The sequence below is a fragment of the Armigeres subalbatus genome, chromosome 1, assembly GCF_024139115.2.
Source record: "Armigeres subalbatus isolate Guangzhou_Male chromosome 1, GZ_Asu_2, whole genome shotgun sequence".
Lineage (NCBI taxonomy): Eukaryota > Metazoa > Arthropoda > Insecta > Diptera > Culicidae > Armigeres > Armigeres subalbatus.
In genome coordinates, this window is record NC_085139.1 from 226,942,507 (window position 1) to 226,964,586 (window position 22,080).

The window sequence follows — 22,080 nt, forward strand, 5'->3', positions numbered from 1 at the left end:
GTATGATCTGATCATAAATCGGATCATTCTCATACTTCTCAAATAATTCGATTGTTTTTTCGGTGTCTTGGATCCAGGCTTGGGTTTCGCGTCTGTTTCCACTGAATGGAGAAAGGTTTTAATAGGGTCAGGGTGTTCTGAAAGCTAGAAATGGGTCGTCTGATTTTTGCTTTAGTTGATTAAATTGGGAAATAAGGAGGTTTTGATTCTCCGTTAGATTCTTAATGTGCTCCAGCAAACCTTGCGGATCGAGTTGTGTAGACGGAACGTTTTGTTCCTCTGCCATGACAATAAGTAATGATTGGAAAAAGTTCACTTGGAATACGATATTCGAGTGGTCGTATGTCTTCCACTTTTAAGATAGCTTTGCTTTTTCTTTAAATTCGTATGTACGGGTCGGCGTTTACTGCCTGCGTCCGTTTAGGTGAAATTAGATAAAACAAATTTGCTGAGCTCGATGTCCGCTCTCACTCAGAATTCAATCGCACTAATTTGTCACTTGTTTGAGTTATGCCCCGTTAGGTGTTGGGTACTATGCGTGAAATAACAAACAATTACACGAGGTTGATATGCGCTCACTCTCCGTAAATTACAATGTTGATAACACTTGAGACACTGTTTTGATATGCCGCGCTGGGCGTTTTATGATAATGATTTTAAACTTGTACTTACCAGATGATTCCTTTCATCGGGGAGCCTGTTAATCGTGTGTAGCGTCGGTGGGGTAGATTCCAAGGGCGGAGTCGTCCTCCTGATGATCTCAAATTTCTGATGTGCGCTCAGAAATAGCTAACGCTAGGTCATCGGCGTCTTTCGTATACTCCGTTGGACTTAGGGCTTCTCCTCCGTTGTAGATTTGATGAACTGTAGTTATCCGATATTCGTTCTTCAAACACTTTTCACTAATCTAACCACTTGATTCCTTAAGACTGCGCCAGTTAAATAGAATGCGGCACGCATTCATAAAAAATATAATTTATTCCGAAATTGAATTACACTTCACACTACAGACTAACGATTACAGACTAACTTGATTTTCCTAGCTGCACTGATTTTATTAACTATTTCTGATATGTCAGCAATAAGCTCTCCACCTGGTTATTGTCCTCCTCGATCGGATGATCGGTTCGATCGATGATGTGTGTCAGCAGTTTGTGCGTTGGCCAAAGTGCACTTCATCGCTGCGTATGCTCGTTCGTCCTATGTACCATGTTGTTGCCGGGTCGCTGTTGCTACCCGCGTGTTGGCATCGGTGTTGTTGCAGAGTTCTGATGCTTAACTCCTCCTAACGTATATCACAAAGAACAATGGCTCCGTAAAGTGTTATACACGCCTGAGCCAACCAAATAAACGAAATTGGAAAAACAAACAAATCCAAATCCAAATCCAATCCAAATCCAAATCCCATCCTAATCCGAATCCAATCCAAAGCCAATCGAAATCCAATTAAAATGCAATCCAAATCCGATCCAAATCCAATGCACATCCAATCAAAATCCAATCCAAATCCAATCCAAATCCAAATCCAACCCAAATCCAATCCCAATCCAATACAAATTGAAATTCAAATCTAATCCAAATCGAATCCAAATCCAGATCCTACCCAAATCCAATCCAAATCCAGCCTAAACCCAATAAAAATCTAATACAATTTAAAGCCAAATACAGGAGCCAAATCTAGTCCAGGTTCAGTCAGTCAGTCCAGATCAGTCAGATCAGTCAGATCCAGTCAAGTCAGTCCAGATCCAGTCCAGATCAGTCCAGGTCCAGTCCAGTCAGGCCAGAGTCCGGTCCAGATCCAGTCCAGGTCAGCCCCCAAGTCCAGTCCAGATCCAGTCCAGATCAGGGTACAAGATCCAGCCCCAGATCCAGTCAGGTCAGTCAAGAGTCCAGATCCAGTCCAGATCTAGTCCAGATCGGTCCAGTCAGAGTCCGTTTCCAGGTGCAGATCGAGTCAGTCCAGAGTCAGGTCGGCCCCAGATCGGTCAGAGTCAGAGTCCAGTCAGGCTCCAGTCCAAGTCAGTCCAAGTCCAAGGTCAGGTCAATCGAGTCGAGTTCAAGTGCAGTCCAGGTCGGTCCAGGTCAAGTCAGCCCCAGATCCAGTCCGTTTCCAGGCCCAGTCGGCTCGGTCAGAGTCAAGATCCAGTCCAGGTCAGTCCAGGTTCAGTCATCCAGGTCCAGTCCAGATCAGGTCCAGAGTCCAGACCCCAGGTACAGTCCAGATCCAGATCCAGATCCAGTCCATGTCCAGGTCCGAAGTCAGTCCGGATCCAGTCCAGTCGTCCAGGTCAGGTCCAAATCCAGTCCGGCTCCAGTCAAATCCAGTCAAATCAATCCAAATCAAGTCAGGTCAAATCTAAATCCAATCTAAATCATAATCCAATCCAAATCCAGATCAATCTAAAGTCCAGTCAAATCAGGTCCAGATCCAGTCCAAATCAATCAGATCGGATCAAGATCCAGTCCAAATCAATCCATATCAAGTCAGGTCAAGATCCAGCCCCAGATCATTAAAATCCAGTTCAAAGCCATGATCCATATCCAATCTAAATCCAAATACAAAACCAAATCCAATCCAAAGCCAATCGAAATCCAATCGAAATCCAATTAAAATGCAGTCCAAATCTAATCCAAATCCAATGCACATCCATCCAATCCATATCCAATCCAAATCCAATCCAAATCCAAATCCAGCCCAAATCCATTAAAAATCTAATCCAATTCAAAGCCAATCCATATCCAATCTAAATCCAAATACAAAACCAAATCCAATCCAAAGCCAATCGAAATCCAATCGAAATCCAATTAAAATGCAGTCCAAATCTAATCCAAATCCAATGCACATCCAATCAAAATCCAATCCAAATCCAATCCAAATCCAACCCACATCCAACATTCGAATGCAATCCAAATCCAATCTAAATCCAATCCAAATCCGATCCAAATCCAATCCAAATCCAATCCAAAGCCTATCGAAATCCAGTCCAAATCCATTCAAAATCTAATCCAATTCAAAGCCAATTCACATCCAATCTAAAAATCCAGTGCAAGAATAGATCCAGTCAGTCCAGTCGAGTCAGTTAAGTGCGGTCCAGATCCAGTCAAGTCAGTCGTCCAGTCAAGTCCAGTCCAGATCCAGTCCAATTCAGTCCAAGTCGGCCCAAGGATTCAGTCCAGATCCACGTCCAGTCAAAATCGATCCAGGTCAATCCAAATCCAGTCCAGATCCAGCCCCAAGTTCAGTCCAGATCAAGATCCAGTCAAATCCAGTCCAGATCCAAATTCAGTCCAAATCGGCCTAGTCGAGATCCAGTCTAGAGTCAGTCTGATTCCAGGTCAGTCCAGATCCAGTCATGGTCCGGATCCAGTCCCAGTCAGTCCAGTCCAGATCAGGTTCAGTCCAGATCAGGTTCGAGTCAGTCCAGAGTCCAGATCCAGTCAGGATCCAGTCCAGGTCAGGCCAGGTTCGAGTCAGGTCAGTCCAGATCGGATCCAGATCAGTCAGGAGTTCAGTCCAAGTCAGTCAGATCCGGACTGACCCAGATCCAAGTCCAGAGTCAGGTCCAGTCCAGTCAGTCATAGTCCGGATCAGTCCCAGTCAGTCCAGATCCAGATCCAGTTCAGTCCAGATCCAGGTTCAGATCCAGTCAGGTCAGGTCAGTCCAGAGTCAGTCGGAGTCAGGCCAGGTTCGGTCAGGTCGGTCAGGTCAGTCAGGTCCGGATCCAGTCTAGAGTCAGTCCAGATCCAGACAGGTTCAGTCCAGATCCAGTCCAGATCGGATCCAGGTCCAGTCAGGTTCAGTCCAAGATCCAGTCCAAGTCCAGTCCAGGTCCACCCCAGTCAGTCCAGGTCAGTTCGGATCAGTCCAAGTCAGTCCAAGTCAGTCAAGTCCAGTCCAGATCGGTCCAGGTCAGTCCAAATCAGTCCAGGTCAGTCCAGGTCAGATCCAGTCCAGATAAAGTCCAGATCTAGTCCCGGAGTTCAGTCCATGTTCAGTCCAGATCAGTGCTGATCCAGTATAGAGTCCAGTCTCGTCCGGATCAGTCAGGTCCAGTCCAGGTTCAAGTCAGTCGAGTTCAGTCAGGTCCAGTCCAGATCCGGTCCAGATCAGTCCAGGTCAAGTCTAGTCCAGATCCAGTCCTGATCCGGATCCGGTTCAAGGTCCAGTCGGCTCCAGTCAGATCGGTTCCAAAACCAGTCAGGTCGATCCAAAATGCCAGTCCAGTCGATCCAGTTCCCAGTTCAGTCGATCCGGCTCCAGTCCAGATCAGTCCAGTCGGTCAGTCCAGGTCAGTCCAGGTCGATCCAGGTCAGTCCAGGTCCAGTCCAGAGTCAGTCCAAAGTCAGTCCAAGATCCAGTCAGGTCAGTCCAGGTCAGTCCAGATCCAGTCCAGATCAGTCAAGGTCAGTCCAGATCGAGTCAGTCAGTCCAAGATCCAGGTCAGTCAGTCAGTCCAGTCCAGGTCCAGTCAGGTCAGTCAGATCCAGTTCAGAGTCAGTCCAAGATCAGTCCAGATCCAGTCTAGAGTCAGTCCAGGTCAGTCAAGTCAGTCAGGTCAGTCAAGATCCAGTCAGATCCAGTCCAGTCAGTCCAGATCAGTTCAAGTCAGTCCAGTAATCAGTCGAGTCAGAGTCAGTCCAGATCCAGTCGATCGGATCCGGATCCAGTCAGATCAGTCCAGATCAGTCAGGCCCAGTCCAGGTCGATCCCTGATCCAGTCCAGATCAGTCAGTCCAGTCCAGATCAGTCCAGATCCAGTCAGAGTCCAGGTCAGTCAGTTCCAGATCCAGTCAGGTTCGAGTCCAGGTCGGTCCAGATCCAGTCAGGTCCAGATCTAGTCCAGATCCAGTCCTGTCCGGATCCAGTCAAGTCCAGTCCAGATCGGTCAGGTCAGTTCAAATCAATCGGTATCGGTCAAGTCCAGGTCGGTCAGGTCAGTCAGATCAGTCAGGTCGGATCCGGATCCAGTCCAAGTCAGTCAAGATCAGTCAGGCCAGTCCAGGTCAGTCTAATCAGTCCAGGTCAGTCCAGGTCAGTCAGATCCAGTCCAGAGTCAGATCCAGTCAGTTCAGGTTCAGTCCAGATCCAGTCCAGGTCCGGTCCAGATCCGGTCCAGGTCCAGTCTGATCATCCAGGTCAGTCCTAGTCCGGATCAGTCCAGATCAGTCCCAGGTCCAGTCCAGATCAGTCTAAGTCTAGTCCAGATCCAGTCAGGTCAGTCCAGGTCCCAAGGTCAGTCCAGGTCCAGTCAGGCCAAGGAGTCAGTCCAGATAAGTCCAGATCTGATCCAGGTTCAGTCCATATTCAGTCCAGATCCAGTGCTGATCAGTATAAGTCCAGTCCTCGTCGGATCAGTCAGTTCAGTCGGTTCCAAGATCCAGTCCAGGTTCAGTCAGGTCCAGTCCAGATCCAGTCAGATCGGTCATGTCCGGATCCAGTTCAGATCAGTCAGCTCCAGTCCGATCAGATCGGTTCCAGTCAGGTCCAGATCGGTCAGATCCAGTCCAGTCAAGATCAGTCCAAAGATCAGTCCAGAGTCAGTCCAGATCCAGTCCGATCCAAGTCAGATCAGTCCAGATCCAGTCGAATTGATCCAGGTCAGGGTCAGTCGATCCAGGTCAGTCAGTCAGTCCAGGTCAGTCCAGGTCAGTCAAGATCCAGTCAAGATCCAGTCCAAGGTCAGTCCAGATCAGTCCAGATCCAGGTCCAGTCAGTCAGTCCAAGTCAGTCCAGTCCAGGTCCAGGTCCAGTCAGATCCAGTCCAGATCAGTCCAGATCCAGTCCAGATCCAGTCCAGGTCAGTCCAGATCCAGTCAGGTCGATCCAGGTCAGTCCAGATCCAGTCAGATCCAGTCCAGGTCAGTCAGATCAGTCGTCCAGATCAGTCAAGTCCAGTCCAAGATCCAGTCCAGGTCAGTCCAGATCCAGTCAGATCCAGTCCAGATCCAGTCCAGATCCAGTCAGTCCAGTCCAGTCCCAGTCCAGATCAGTCCAGTCAGTCAGATCGGTCGAGTCAGTCAGTCAAGTCAGATCCAGTCAGATCTGATCCAGGTCAGTCCAGTCCAGATCAGTCAGTCAGTCAGGTCTCCAGATCCGAGTCTGAGTCCAGTCAGATCCAGTCCAGGTTCAGTCCAGATCCAGTCCAGGTCCAGTCCAGGTCGGTCCAGTCCAGTCAGATCCAGATCCAGTCAAGTCAGTCCAGATCCAGTCCAGATCAGTCGAATCCAGATCAGATCAGATCAGTCAGGTCAGTCCAGGTCGATCCAAGATCAGTCAGAGTCAGTCCAGATCCAGTCCAGTCAGTCCAGATCAGTCCAGATCCAGTCCAGTCAATCCAGAGTCAGTCAAGTCAGTCAGATCCAGTCCAGTCAGTCAGATCAGTCAGATCCAGTCAGGTCCAGTCCAAGGTCAGTCCAGATCCAGTCAGATCCAGGTCGTCCAAGTCAGTCCAGATCCAGTCCAGGTCAGTCCAGATCCAGTCCAGATCCAGTCCAGGTCAGTCCAGGTCAGTCCAGATCCAGTCAAGATCCAGTCCAGATCCAGTCAGGTCCAGTCCAAGATCCAGTCCAGGTCAGTCCAGATCGGTCCAGGTCGATCCCGGATCCAGTCAGGTCAGTCCAAATCCAGTCCAGATCGGTCCAGATCCAGTCGAGTCAGTCAGATCCAGTCCAGATCCAGTCCAGTCCAGTCCAAGTCAGTCAGATCCAGTCCAGAGTCCAGTCAGGTCAGTCAGGTCAGTCCAAGTCCAGTCGGTCGAGTCAGATCAAGTCAGATCCAGTCCAGGTCAGATCCAGGTCAGTCAGTTCCAGTCCAGTCCAGGTCAGATCCAGATCAGATCAGTCCAGGTCCAGTCAAATCCAGTCCAGGTCAGTCCAGATCCAGTCGTCAGAGTCAGATCCAGGTCAGTCCAAAAGATCCAGTCCAAATCAGTCAGGTCCAGGTCAACCTGATCCAGTCCAGATCAGTCCAAATCAGTCCAGATCCAGTCAGGTCAGTCCAGATCGGTCAGTCAATCCAGATCCAGTCAGTCTCAGGTCAGTCCAAATCGATCCAGATCAGTCCAAATCCAGTCAGATCCAGTCCAGTCAGTCCAGATCCAGTCAGATCAGTCAGTCGATCAGTCAGTCCAGATCCAAGTCAGTCAGATCCAGTCAAATCCAGTCCAGGTCAGTCCAGATCCAGTCCAGATCCAGTCCAAGATCAGTCCAGATCCAGATCAGTCAAATCAGTCAGGTCAATCCAGATCCAGTCAGTCAAATCCAGTCAGTCAGATCGATCCAGTCAGTCAAGTCAGTCGATCCAGTCCAGATCCAGTCAGTCAGGTCAGATCCAGTCAGGTCAAGTCCCAATCCAGTCCAGATCAGTCCAGGTCAGATCTGATCCAGTCAGATCAGTCAAGTCCAGATCAGTCTCAGTCGGATCCAGTCAAATCAGATCGGTCCAATCAGAGTCAAGTCCAGTCCAGATCAGGTCCAGGTCAGTCTAGTCCAGGTCAGATCGGTCCGATCAGTCCAAATCGGTCCAGATCCAGTCAAAGTCTGATCGGTCAATCCAGTTCAGTCAGTCCAGTCAGATCCAGGTCTGAATCCAGGTCAGTCCAGATCCAGTCAATCGATTAGAGTCCAGTCCAGATCCAGTCAGGTCAGTCCAGATCAAGTCAGATCAGTCGATCCAGTCCAGATCGGTCAGTCAGATCCAGTCAAGTCGATCCAAATCCAGTCCAAGTCCAGTCAAAGTCCCAGTCAGTCCAGATCCAGTCCAGGTCAGTCAGATCCAGTCCAGTCCAGTCCAGGTCAGTCAATCAGTCAAATCAGTCCAGCTCAATCCAGGTCAGTCAGGTCAAATCAAGGTCAGTCCAATCCAAATCAGTCCAAATCAGTCAAATCCAGTCAAGTCAATCGATCAGTCCAGTCGATCCAGTCAAATCGTCAAATCAGTCCAGATCCAGTCCAAATCAATCAAATCAATCAAATCCAGTCCAAATCAATCCAAGTCAGTCCAAATCCAGTCAATCAATCCAGATCCGATCAAATCCAGTCAAATCAATCAAATCAATCAAACCAGTCAAATCCAGTCAGATCAAGTCCAAATCAATCCATATTCAGTCCAAATCAATCAAATCAATCCAATCAGTCTCATCCAATCGAGTCCAAATCCAATCCAATTTCAGTCAAGTCAGTCCAGATCAGTCAAATCAATCAAATCAGTCCTAGTCAGATCAAGATCAATCCGATCAATCCAAATCAATCAAATCCAATCCAGATCAAGTCCTAGTCCAGTCGGTCAATCCATCAGTCAGGTCAAGTCCAGTCCATTAGATCAAGTCCAGATCCAGTCCAAATCGATCCAGTCAGTCAGATCCAGTCCAAGTCAGATCCAGTCAAGTCCAGTCAGTCAAATCAGTCGATCCAAATCAGTCCAGATCCAGTCCAGATCCAGTCCAGGGAATCAGTCCAGTCCAAGTCCAAAGTCAGTCCAGTCAGGTCAGTCAGATCCAGTCAGGTCAGGTCCAGGTCAAAGTTCAGTCCCAGAAGTCCAGGTCAAGGTCCAGTCAGATCAGTCCAAGTCATCGATTCAGGTCCAGTCCAGATCCAGTCCCAGATCCAGTCCAGATCAGTCAGTCCAAATTCGGTGGGTCCCGGAAGTCGGTCAAGATCCAGTCCAAGTCAGGTCAGGTCAGTCCGGATCGATTCCCAGGTCAGTGCAGGTGATCCAGGTCCAGATCCTAGTCAGGATTCCAGTGCCAAGTCGGAGTCCAGTCCAGATCCAGATCTGGTCAGTCAAGATCGAGTCAGAATTGATCCTAGTCAATCAAAATTGATCGGATTCATTAAGTCAATCAGTCCAGATCCGATCAGTCAGGTCAAATCAGTCCAAGATCCAGGGTCAGTAGTCTAGTCCAGATTCAGTCTAATTCCAGGTGTCAACCCAGATCCGAGTCCAGGTCCAGTCTAAGATCCAGTCCGGTCCAGAATCAGGTTGATCCAGATCCCAGATCCAAGTCCAAGGTCGATCCAGTCAGGTACAGATCGGAGTCTAAAGATCCAGATCAATCCATTCAGTCAGGTCGGTCCAAATCGAAGTCCCATCCAGATCAGGTTCAGGTAATCAGATCCAAATCGAAGGCCAATAGAATTCTGGAAGTCCAAGTGATCATCGAGTCCCTGAAGTTCCAGGATCCATTCCAGGTTCAGTCTGGAAGTCGGTCAGATCCGTGGAGTCACAAATCCAGGTCCTTAGTCGAAGTCGATCGATCCAAGTTTGGGTCCAGATCGAATCAGGGTTCAAATCAGTCCAAAAGAGCCAGTCCAAGTCGGTCAAATTCCAGTCCAGGTCCAGTCAATCCAGGTCAGATCCAGTCCAGTCTAGGATCCGGAAATCCAGTCCAGTCCGATCAAGATCCGGTCAAGTCAGTCCAAGTCAGATCCGATCAGGGAATCAAGGCCTGTCAGAGTGCGGTCCAGATCCAGTCCAAGAGTCTGAATTCCACGTTCAAGCCGGTTGCGTCAGTCAAGTCTCTAGGTCCAAGTGCCAAGATCCAGGTGGATCGTCAGGTTCAAAGATCCAAAGTGCGGATCCAAAGATGGGTCCAGTTGGGTCCAGATCCAGTCCGTCAGGTCCGGAGTCAGTCAGATCAGTCCACGAATCCCAGTTAGAGAATCAGTTGGTGATCAGGTCGAGTCAGGATCCAGAGTAGAGGCCAGTCCCAGATCCCAGATCCGGCCCTGGGCCAATGAAGGAGTCCAGATCAGTTTAAGTGATCCAGTCCAGTGTCCAAGTGCAAGGCAAGTCGATGCGAATGCGGAGCCAAGTACAATCCCAGGATCAGGATCAAGTCCAGTCGGTTCAGAGTCCAGTCCAAGGTCTATGTGTCCAGGTACAGTCAATAGTCCACCGTCGGAAAGTACCAGATTCCCCTGGTTGGATCCAGAGTCAGGTCAAATGGAATCCAGTCCAGATTCCAGGCCAGGAGTCAGTTCAGAATTACCAGATTTCAAGGTCCGGTCCAGGTCAGTCAGGTCAGGCCAGGATCCGGTCCAGGAATTGGAGTCGAGATCGGTTCAAAGTTTGGGTTCAGAATCGATCTGGAAGTCTAATGGCTCACAGCTCCAGATCAGATCCAAATTCAACTTTGAGTCAGGTCAGTCCAGATCGAAGTCCAGATCCAGTTCCAGATCCAAGTCCAGGTCAGTCCCAATCCTCCCAAGTCCAGTCCAGATCCAGTCAGGTCAGGTCCAGGTCAAATGAGTCAGATCCAGATCCAGGTCGAGGTTGCAGGTAAGGTTCTAGCGATCCAGTCTTAATCTGGCGGTCAGATCCAGTCAGGTCCAAATCAGCCCAGAGTCCAGATCCAGGCCTGAGTCCAGATCCAATTCCAGGTCAGTCCAGAGAGTCAGTCAGGTCCAGTCGATCAGTCCAGATCCAGTCAGATCCAGTCCAGGTCAGTCAAAGATCCAGATCCCAAGTCAAGTCAGGTGAATCCCGATCAAGATTTCAGTCCCAGAATACCGAAGTCAGGTCAGATCCAAGTCAGTCAGGAGTCCAGTCCAGTCGAATCCAGATCCAGGCCAGATCCCAGGTCCAGAGTCCAGTCAGATCCAGATCAGTCCAAGATCCAGTCAAGGTCAGATCAGGTCGTTCAGGTCAGTCCCAAGTCAGTCCAAGTCAGTCCCAGTCAGGTCAGTCCAAGGTCAGGTTCAAGATTTCAGTCAGATCCAGATTCCAGGTCCAGAGATCAGGTCCAAATCAGTCCAGATCCAGATCAAGGTCAGGATCCGGGTCAATCAATCCAAGTCAATCCAGATCCAGTCTCAATCCAGTCCAAGATCAATCCACGATCAAGTCAAATCCATTCAAATCCAGGTCCAAATCAGAATCAAAATCAGTTCCAGATCCAAATCCAATCAATCCAGCCTATCAATCAGTCGGGGTCCATTCAAAATCTAATCCAATTCAAAGCCAATTCACATCCAATCTAAATCCAAATGCAAAACCAAATCCAATCCAAATCCAATCGAAATCCAATTAAAATGCAGTCCAAATCCAATCCAAATCCAATCCACATCCAATCAAAATCCAATCCAAATCCAATCCAAATCCAAATCCAACCCAAATCCAAATCCAGCCTAAACCCAATAAAAATCCAATCCAATTTAAAGCCAATCCAAATCCAATCTAGATCCAAATGCGAAACCAAATCCAACCCAAATCCAATAAAAATCTAATCCAATTCAAAGCCAATCCAATCTATATCCAAATGCAAAACCAAATCCTATCCAAATACAATCCAAATCGAATCCAAATCCAATCCAAATCCAATCCAAATCCAATCCAAATCCAATCCAAATCCAATCCAAATCCAATCCAAATCCAATCCAAATCCAATCCAGGTCCAATCCAAAATCCAATCCAAATCCAATCCAAATCCAATCCAAATCCAATCCAAATCCAATCCAAATCCAATCCAAATCCAATCCAAATCCAATCCAAATCCAATCCAAATCCAATCCAAATCCAATCCAAATCCAATTCAAATGCAAATTCAAATCCAATCTAAATCTAACCCAACTCCAATCCAAATCCAAATCCAACCCAAATCCAAATCCAATCCAAATCCAATCCAACTCCAATCCAAATCCAATCCAAATCCATATCCAAATCCAAATCCAATCCAAATCCAAATCCAAATCCAATCCAAATCCTAATCCAATCCAAATCCAATCCTATCCAAATCCAATGGAAGCGCCATCGGTAGCCGGTAGTCGGTAGCCGACCACCTATAAAAGAAAGAACTCACCGTTTAAAAGATGAACAATGGAACATGTACAGAGTGAGACGTCTGTTTCTCTGTGGCCCTAGACTTACCATTTTAAGAGGAATTTCTTTCAAGCCAAAATGAATACAAACTATTGTTTAAGTATTATTCATTGTTTCGAAGTTTATTCATTTTACATTATTTTCAGTCTTTTTACACAATGTACACAAGGATGATTGGTTTTAGTTTTTATTTATATTTTGTTTTCCTATTTTACACTTTTCATTCAACTTTGCCTCCAGTTTCTTTTTTTTTCTTGATTCTCCTAGTAACATTGATAAAACTTCCCTCCACTCTTCCTCGATTCTTTATTTTTTCTCTTTTTCTATCTGCTCTAACTATACAAACACATTTACTTCTAGTTAATAAAGACTCGACATCTTTTCGTTCTCTTTTCTCTTGCGCTCGCCTGACCTCTTATTATCCCTGTCAGTTTTTTTTTTCACATCACAGCACTTCATTCCATTCCTAAACCAGCTTCTTTGAATAGCATTCCCGTCGCACCGCTTTCACTCGTTCCCAAAGCAAACAAAAAGGACTAGTATCATTCTTTAATTTCTGCGATTAGTTTTAGTATTTTTTTCACCGTTTGTTTTCGGATGCCAATGTGACTGCTACTTCCTATTTGGATTATATTTTGTTTTCGTTTGATTCATGTTGTTCCGAGCGCGATAATATAATCAATTAGTTTCAGATGATTTTGTCTCGCCAATAAATTTGTGCCCGAGCGGATAACCTAATCCAGAAATTATCGGAATCGATAAAATCAATAATTTAGACCGTACCTAAGTAGAATAGGGATAGTAAAATGGGTTTTAAATTAGAGAGAAGCTTTCCCATTCTAAGATTTTTTTTTCGTTTCTAAGTAGGAGCATTGAAAAAGGTGAAGAAAGAAGCCTAATAAAAACAGCTATTTACAGAAAACACCCGCTGACTTCGTCGACGTTTTCGTCATCACTGGCGCCATCCGACTGGTCGCCCTATCAAACGTGCAAAATCTTCGGCAGAATTTCGCTCTCGATCAGCAGTTCCCGATCGTCGATTTGGTCGTGCTTCCGCCGGGCGAGAATGACGACCGTCAGCACGATCAGCACGAACGCCAATATCGCGACGAACACTCCGAGGATCAGCACCTCCTTGGAGTTCTCCGGCAAATCAACGGCGGCACTGTAGATCGGCCAGAGGTTGTGACCCGATGGGTTCGACCGGGATTTGGTTTGGTAGCTACGGCCGCCGGCGCTGTAGCTGTCCGCTTCGGCGACGACGTCATCGGTAGCGCTGTCGAATGCGGTTGCCTTCTGGACCACTTCAATTTCCTCGATCACCGAGTTGATCGCCAGTGGGCGGGGCGTCGTGCTGGTGGTGGTCGTGGTGGTGGTAGTAGTTGTACTGGTGGTGGTTGTTGTGCCATGGAGGCTGACCACTAGAGCTTCGCTGGTGTCGATCAGGAGCGGTGCCGAACGTATCAGTTGATCGGATTCCTAGTAATGGGAGAAACAAAAATCATGATTAGGGAAACATAATAAAGTACTTGTCATAACAGGAGTTCGTACAATTCCATTTAATTGAATCCAAAAATTACGCAACGTTTAGAGGGTTAAGTGAAGTGTGACGATCCATATGAAAATTCAACATGTTTTATGTACTGCGAACAAAAATTTAAAAAAACAAAACAATTCAACTTACCTTATTTCGACAGGTCACGTGCACATGGTACTTGGTGTTTGGCCACAGGGAGAGTTCAACTTTGGCGGTTTCGGTCAGCAGATTGCCGGTCAAGCCCCCGCCGGAAATCTCCCACGACACCAGACACTGGTGGAAGCTCTGTTCCGCACTGCCGGTGCTGCTGGTAACCGTTTTTGATTCCGGTCCCATCAGCGACGAGGCCTGACTGAGGGCCTGAATGATCTTCGACACCGACGATGGGGAGGTCCCGTTCGGGCCGCCATCCCGCGCAATCCGACTGAGCCGTTCCACGTTTTCGCTGGCTGCCAGCGGTGACGGAACGCCCGGATGCGGCTGGTGCTCCAACAGTTCCTCCGGCGTGGTCCACTCGATGTCGGCCGTCACTACGGACTCGTTGCGGATCATCCGGCTCAGGCTGAGCAGAAGCCGGTGGGCTAGTTCGTTCTCCTTGCGGATCTGGTGGTTGCGGTTGCACACGTCCCAGCACTCTAGAAAGAAGGACCGGTTAGAGAACTTCTGATGGAATGAGGGGGTGGAAGGAACAAGAGGGGGCGAATGGAGACTATTTTCTCCGAAATGACCAGTCATAAACGGGGAAGGGCAAAACATGGCAAGCGCTAGAAAACGAAACATTCTCAAGAATCATCATCGTCGTTGTCGTTTCCTTATCTGGCAAACGGCAAGACGTTATTTTTATCCATTTCGGCTTCTTCCCTTCGGCGGTGTGTTTCGGTTCCAGCCTCTCGGTCCCGCCCGGTCTCATTTATTTTTATGACATCGACCTAAGGTAGCGCGTGACGCAGTGGTGGACTTTCGAGCAAAATTGTGATCAAAACATGCTTGAGGATGATGAGAGAATTGGTTCTTGGACATCCGAGACCTCGGTTTAAAATCTGTCCTGTGTCATGCAATAACTCTGAGTTGTACAAAATTTGAGATCGATAGACAAACCCATCGTTGAGTTCTGAAATTAATTTGAAATCATTCTGATCGATTTGTTAGACACATCTCAGGTAAACGAAATTCATTGCCAATGTTCGAAGTCAATGTCAATATCGCCGTTCGAATATTCGATCCGGAATTCGAAATTTTCATAACATTCGGACCACTGCACGCCACGCAGTCGTCGTTTGTTTTAAAACAGATCGAGAGGAGGGAAATTCCTCCGGGCTAAGCCCTGCGGAGACATTCGTCTAATAAATTATCAATCCCTCCACTTTGTGTCCGCGGTGGACGGCGGCGGCAGCGCGCGGCATCTCGGTTTCGGTGCGCAGAAGATTTGTTTATTGGCTACCAAAATTAAAATCCAGTTTCGAACCTCGGGATCGGTTGCGTCGGCTGGACCACGGATGAACCCGTGCAGAGAGGGTGCACTATACGGCCGTAAATTACGAGCATGTTGTTTTTTTAGATAAGCAGGGCGCGTAGCAGGTGCACTCTAAATTCCATGAAACGTAGAAAAGAAGGAAAAAAAAGGTTGAGAAAGCGGCAGCTTGGAGATAGGAGGGCATGTCAACGGTTGCTGCTGACGCCATCTCCACCGACATTCCCTTTTGGAAGAAGCGAAGTGGGTTGAGCGTGATATCTAATGAAGCACATGTAACACGTAGTGCTATATTTGAAAATGGGTCAGTGTTGATCTGATGTTATGATTGCTGTTGAACGTGATTTAAAAAACGGCTTTCTCGAAGCAATTTATGAATTGGCCTTTACAAAAGACATTCTGATATCGAGATTCGGATTGTGTGAATCTTCATCAAGGATTCTGTTCTGATTATTGGACTCAAAATTTCGAATCCTGTCTCTAAGAAATTTTTTTCTGTTAAACGGGTTCTGAGGCTCCGATCCTGAGACATTCATTCAAAGCTTTTGGATCTGAAAATGTCATTCAAAGATTCTGACGTTGATATTCTAAGTCTGAGTTGAGGATTCCGAATGGAATCCGTTGAAGATTCCGAATGGAATCCGTTGAGAATTCCGAATGGAATCCGTTGAGGATTCCGAATGGATTCCAATTCCGAGTGAAATCCGTTGGAGATTCCGAGTGGAATCCTTCGAGGATTTCGAATGGATTCCGTTGAGGATTCCGAGTGGAATCCGTTGAGGATTCCGAGTGGAATCAGTTGAGGATTCCGAGTGGAATCCGTTGAGGATTCCGTGTGGAATCCGTTGAGGATTCTGAGTGGAATCCGTTGAGGATTCCGAATGGAATCCTTCGAGGATTCCGAGTGGAATCCTTCGAGGATTCCGAGTGGAATCCTTCGAGGATTCCGAGTGGAATCCTTCGAGGATTCCGAGTGGAATCCTTCGAGGATTCCGAGTGGAATCCTTCGAGGATTCCGAGTGGAATCCTTCGAGGATTCCGAGTGGAATCCTTCGAGGATTCCGAGTGGAATCCTTCGAGGATTCCGAGTGGAATCCTTCGAGGATTCCGAGTGGAATCCTTCGAGGATTCCGAGTGGCATCCTTCGAGGATTCCGAGTGGTATCCTTCGAGGATTCCGAGTGGAATCCTTCGAGGATTCCGAGTGGAATCCTTCGAGGATTCCGAGTGGAATCCGTTGAGGATTCCGAGTGCAATCCGTTGAGGTTTCCAAACGGAATCCGCTGAGGTTTCCGAACGGAATCCGTTGCGGATTCCGAACAAAATCTGATGAGAATTTGGAACAGAATCCTTTTTAGGATTCCGAACGAAATCCGAATCCGTTGAGGATTCCAAACGAAATCCGTTGAGGATTCCAAACGGAATCCGTTGAGGATTCCAAACGGAATCCGTTGAGGATTCCAAACGGAATCCTTTGAGGATTCCAAACGGAATCCGTTGAGGATTCCAAACGGAATCCGTTGAGGATTCCAAACGGAATCCATCGAGAATTTCGAATGGAATCCGTTGAGGATTCCGAATGGAATCTGTTGAGAATTCCGAATGGAATCCGTTGAGGATTCCGAGTGGAATCCGTTGAGGATTCCTAGTGGAATCCGTTGAGGATTCCGAGTGAAATCAGTTGAGGATTCCGAGTGGAATCCGTTGAGGATTCCGAGTGGAATCCGTTGAGGATTCCGAGTGGAATCCGTTGAGGATTCCGAGTGGAATCCGTTGAGGATTCCGAGTGGAATCCGTTGAGGATTCCGAGTGGAATCCGTTCAGGATTCCGTGTGGAATCTGTTGAGGATTCTGAGTGGAATCCGTTGAGGATTCCGAATGGAATCCTTCGAGGATTCCGAGTGGAATCCTTCGAGGATTCCGAGTGGAATCCTTCGAGGATTCCGAGTGGAATCCTTCGAGGATTCCGAGTGGAATCCTTCGAGGATTCTGAGTGGAATCCTTCGAGGATTCCAGTGGAATCCTTCGAGGATTCAGTGGCATCCTTCGAGGATTCCGAGTGGAATCCTTCGAGGATTCCGAGTGGAATCCTTCGAGGATTCCGAGTGGAATCCTTCGAGGATTCCGAGTGGAATCCGTTGAGGATTCCGAGTGCAATCCGTTGAGGTTTCCAAACGGAATCCGCTGAGGTTTCCGAACGGAATCCGTTGCGGATTCCGAACAAAATCTGATGAGAATTTGGAACGGAATCCTTTTTAGGATTCCGAACGAAATCCGAATCCGTTGAGGATTCCAAACGAAATCCGTTGAGGATTCCAAACGGAATCCGTTGAGGATTCCAAACGGAATCCGTTGAGGATTCCAAACGGAATCCGTTGAGGATTCCAAACGGAATCCGTTGAGGATTCCAAACGGAATCCATCGAGAATTTCGAATGGAATCCGTTGAGGATTCCGAATGGAATCCGTTGAGAATTCCGAATGGAATCCGTTGAGGATTTTGAATGGAATCCGTTGAGGATTTTGAATGGAATCCGTTGAGGTTTCCAAACGGAATCCGTTGCGGATTCCGAACGAAATCTGATGAGAATTTGGAACGTGATCCGCTGAGGATTCCAAACAGAATCCGTTGAGGATTCCAAACAGAATCCGTTGAGAATTCCAAACGAAATCCGTTGAGGACTCCAAACGGAATCCGTTGAGGATTCCAAACGGAGTCCGTTGAGGATTCCAAACGGAATCCGTTGAGGATTCCAAACGGAATCCGTTGAGGATTCCAAACGGAATCCGTTGAGGATTCCAAACGGAATCCGTTGATGATTTCAAACGGAATCCATCGAGGATTCCAAACGAAATCCATCGAGGATTCTAAACGGAATCCGTGGAGAATTTCGAATGGAATCCGTGGAGAATTTTGAATGAAATCTGTTGAGAATTCCGAATGGAATCCGTTGAGGATTCCGAATGAAATCAATTGAGGATTTCGAACGAAATCCGTTGAGGATTCCAAATGGAATCCATTGAGCATTCCGAATGGAATACGTTAGAGGATTCCGAATGGAATCCGTTAGAGGATTCCGAATGGAATCCGTTAGAGGATTCCGAATGGAATCCGTTAGAGGATTCCGAATGGAATCCGTTAGAGGATTCCGAATGGAATCCGTTGAGAATTTCGTATGGAATCCGTTGAGAGTTCCGAACGAAGCCTTTTGAGGACTCAGAACGGAATCCGTTGAGGATTTCGAACGGAATCCGATGAGGATTCCAAACGGAATACGTAAAGGATTCCAAACAGAATCCGTAGAGGATTCGAAATGGAATCCGAACGAAATCTGTTGAGCATTCCGAACGGAATCCTTTGCGGATTTCGAACGGAATCCGTGGAGGATTCCAAACGGAATCCGTTGAGGATTCCAAACGGAATCCGTGGAGGATTCCAAACGGAATCCGTGGAGGATTCCAAACGGAATCCGTTGAGGATTCCAAAAGGAATCCGTTGAGGGTCCCAAACGGAATTCGTTGAGGATTCCAAACGGAATCCTTTGAGTATTCCTAAAAAAATCCGTTTAGAATTCCAAGCGGAATTCATTAAGGATTCCAAGCGGATTACATTGAGGATTAAAGCGGAGTTCATTGAGGATTCTAAGCGTAATCCGTTGATGATTACGAATGGAATCCGTTGAGGTATCCGAACAAAATCCGTTGAGGATTTTGAACGGAATCCGTTGAGGCTTCCAAGCGGAATCGGTTGAGGATTCCGAACGGAATCCGTTGAGGATTCTGAAGGGAATCCGTTGAGGATTCCGAACGGAATCCGTTAAGGAATCCGAACGGAATCCGTTAAGGATTTCAAACGGAGTCCATTGAGGATTCCTAATGGAATCCGTTGAGAATTCCAAATGCAATCCGTTGAGGATTTCAAACGGAATCCGTTGAGGATTCCAAACGGAATCCGTTGAGGATTCCAAAGGGAATCCGTTAAGGATTCCAAACGGAATCCGTTAAGGATTCCAAACGGAATCCGTTAAGGATTCCAAACGGAATCCGTTAAGGATTCCAAACGGAATCCGTTAAGGATTCCAAACGGAATCCGTTAAGGATTCCAAACGGAATCCGTTAAGGATTCCAAACGGAATCCGTTAAGGATTCCAAACGGAATCCGTTAAGCATTCCAAACGGAATCCGTTAAGGATTCCAAACGGAATCCGTTAAGGATTCCAAACGGAATCCGTTAAGGATTCCAAACGGAATCCGTTAAGGATTCCAAACGGAATCCGTTAAGGATTCCAAACGGAATCCGTTAAGGATTCCAAACGGAATCCGTTAAGGATTCCAAACGGAATCCGTTAAAGTTAAACGGAATTCCGTTGAGGACTCAAGCGGAGATCCGTTAAGTTCCCGAGCACGGGAGCTTGGTTAAGGATTTCGAAGCAGGATCCCGTTCAAAGTTCCCAAACGGAATCCGTTAAGGATTCCAAACGGAATCCGTTAAGGATTCCAAACGGAATCCGTTAAGGTTCCAAACGGAATCCGTTAAGATTCCAAACGGAATCCGTTAAGGATTCCAAACGGAATCCGTTAAGGATTCAAACGGAATCCGTTAAGGATTCCAAACGGAATCCGTTAAGGATTCCAAACGGAATCCGTTAAGATTCCAAACGGAATCCGTTAAGGATTCCAAACGGAATCCGTTAAGATTCCAAACGGAATCCGTTAAGGATTCCAAACGGAATCCGTTAAGGATTCCAAACGGAATCCGTTAAGGATTCCAAACGGAATCGTTAAGGATTCAAACGAATCCGTTAAGGTTCCCCGAGCGGAATCCGTTAAAGTTGACGGAATCCGTTAAGGATTCCAAACGGAATCCGTTAAGGATTCCAAACGGAATCCGTTAAGGATTCCAAACGGAATCCGTTAAGGATTCCAAACGGAATCCGTTAAGGATTCCAAACGGAATCCGTTAAGGATTCCAAACGGAATCCGTTAAGGTTCGACTGAATCGTTGATCGTTAAGGTTTGAAGGCGGAATCGTTAAGGTTCAAACGGAATCCGTTAAGGATTCCAAACGGAATCCGTTAAGGATTCCAAACGGAATCCGTTAAGGATTCCAAACGGAATCCGTTAGGGATTCCAAACGGAATCCGTTAAGGATTCCAAACGGAATCCGTTGAGGATTACAAACGGAATCCGTTAAAGGATTCCAAACGGAATCCGTTAAGATTCCAAACGGAATCCGTTAAGGATTCCAAACGGAATCCGTTAAAGATTCCAAACGGAATCCGTTAAGGATTTATTCCAAACGGAATCCGTTAAGGATTCCAAACGGAATCCGTTAAGGATTCCAAACGGAATCCGTTAAAGATTCCAAACGGTATCCGTTAAGGATTCCAAACGGAATCCGTTATGATTCCAAACGGAATCCGTTAGGATTCAAACGGAATCCGTTAAGGATTCCAAACGGAATCCGTTAAGGATTCCAAACGGATTCCGTTAAGGATTCCAAGCGGAATCCGTTAGGGATTCCGAACGGAATCCGTTAAGATTTCCAATGGAATCCGTTAAGGATTCCAAACGGAATCCGTTAAGGATTCCAAACGGAATCCGTTAAGGATTCCAAACGGAATCCGTTAAGGATTCCAAACGGAATCCGTTAAGGATTCCAAACGGAATCCGTTAAGGATTCCAAACGGATTCCGTTAAGGATTCCAAGCGGAATCCGTTAGGGATTCCGAACGGAATCCGTTAAGATTTCCAATGGAATCCGTTTAGGATTCCAAACGGAATCCGTTGAGGATTCCAAACGGAATCCGTTGAGGATTCCAAACGGAATCCGTTGAGGATTCCAAACGGAATCCGTTGAGGATTCCAAACGGAATCCGTTGAGGATTCCAAACGGAATCCGTTGAGGATTCCAAACGGAATCCGTTGAGGATTCCAAACGGAATCCGTTGAGGATTCCAAACGGAATCCGTTGAGGATTCCAAACGGAATCCGTTGAGGATTCCAAACGGAATCCGTTGAGGATTCCAGACGGAATTCGTTGAGGATTCCAAGCGGAATCCATCCAGGATTCCAAACGGAATCCATCCAGGATTCCAAACGGAATCCATCCAGGATTCCAAACGGAATCCATCCAGGATTCCAAACGGAATCCATCCAGGATTCCAAACGGAATCCATCCAGGATTCCAAACGGAATCCATCGAGAATTCCAAACAGAATCCGTGGAGAATTTCGAATGGAATCCGTGGAGAATTTTGAATGAAATCTGTTGAGAATTCCGAATGGAATCCGTTGAGGATTCTGAATGGAATCCATCGAGGATTCCGAATAGAATCCGTTAAGGATTCCGAATGGAATTCGTTAAGGATTCCAAATGGAATCCGTTAAGGATTCAAAATGGAATCCGTTGAGGATTCCGAATGGAATCCGTTGAGGATTCTGATTGGAATCCGTTGAGGACTCTGAATAGAATCCGTTGAGGATTCCGAATGGAATCCGTTGAGGATTCCGAATGGAATCCGTTGAAAATTCCAAATGGAATCCGTTGAGGTTTCCGAATGGAATCCGTTGAGGATTCCGAATGGAATCCGTTGAGGATTCCGAATGGAATCCGTTGTGGATTCCGAATGGAATCCGTTGAGGATTCCGAATGGAATTCGTTGAGGATTCGGAATGGAATTCGTTGAGGATTCGGAATGGAATCCGTTGAGGATTCCAAATGGAATCCGTTGAGGATTCCGAATGGAATCCGTTGAGGATTCCGAATGGAATCCGTTGAGGATTTCGAATGGAGGAAGGCTTGATAGAATTGACATTCACATATTTTTTTTATCAATTTTATTGTCTCAGTCGGTTTCTTGTCTTATTGAATGTCAGCTTTCCCAAAGCACTCACATTGTTTGACCCCTCAATTATAAAATCGATATCAAAGTGCTGTAATGTTAACCAATCAGGAGAGTTCTGATGTTGTACCAAAAACGAAGGGTAAAAAAGTGCTCTTTTAGAAAGATGAGCGTGAAAATGGATTGAGCGAATAAAATTATTTAATGGCAGAGTTCAGTTCCAAGAAAAATCATTCTATACACATCCCCAAATATTTACTGAAAAATCCTGAAGTCTTCTGTGGAGCTCCCTGGAAAAAAAAAATCATGCAGACGTTGTGAAGGAATTGAAGAGCAAATTACTCATGAACTGAAATTCTGGTGAGCTGAAATATCAATTTATAGATCATGAAGGCTTGAAACCAATTATTA

General features: G+C 46.7%; 1 protein-coding gene across 1 annotated transcript in view; it reads right to left on the reverse strand.

Moving 5' to 3' along the window:
• Positions 1 to 11,911: 11,911 nt before the first annotated feature.
• The window catches only part of LOC134205832 (uncharacterized), a 51,445-nt gene continuing 41,276 nt past the window's right edge, over positions 11,912 to 22,080 (reverse strand). Inside the window, exons 3-4 of the mRNA XM_062681451.1 lie at positions 13,504 to 13,989; positions 11,912 to 13,298 (exon numbers count right to left, since the gene is read on the reverse strand). Coding sequence (XP_062537435.1) covers positions 12,801 to 13,298; positions 13,504 to 13,989 — 984 coding nt within the window. The 3' untranslated portion in view covers positions 11,912 to 12,800. The remainder of the gene's footprint in view (positions 13,299 to 13,503; positions 13,990 to 22,080) is intronic.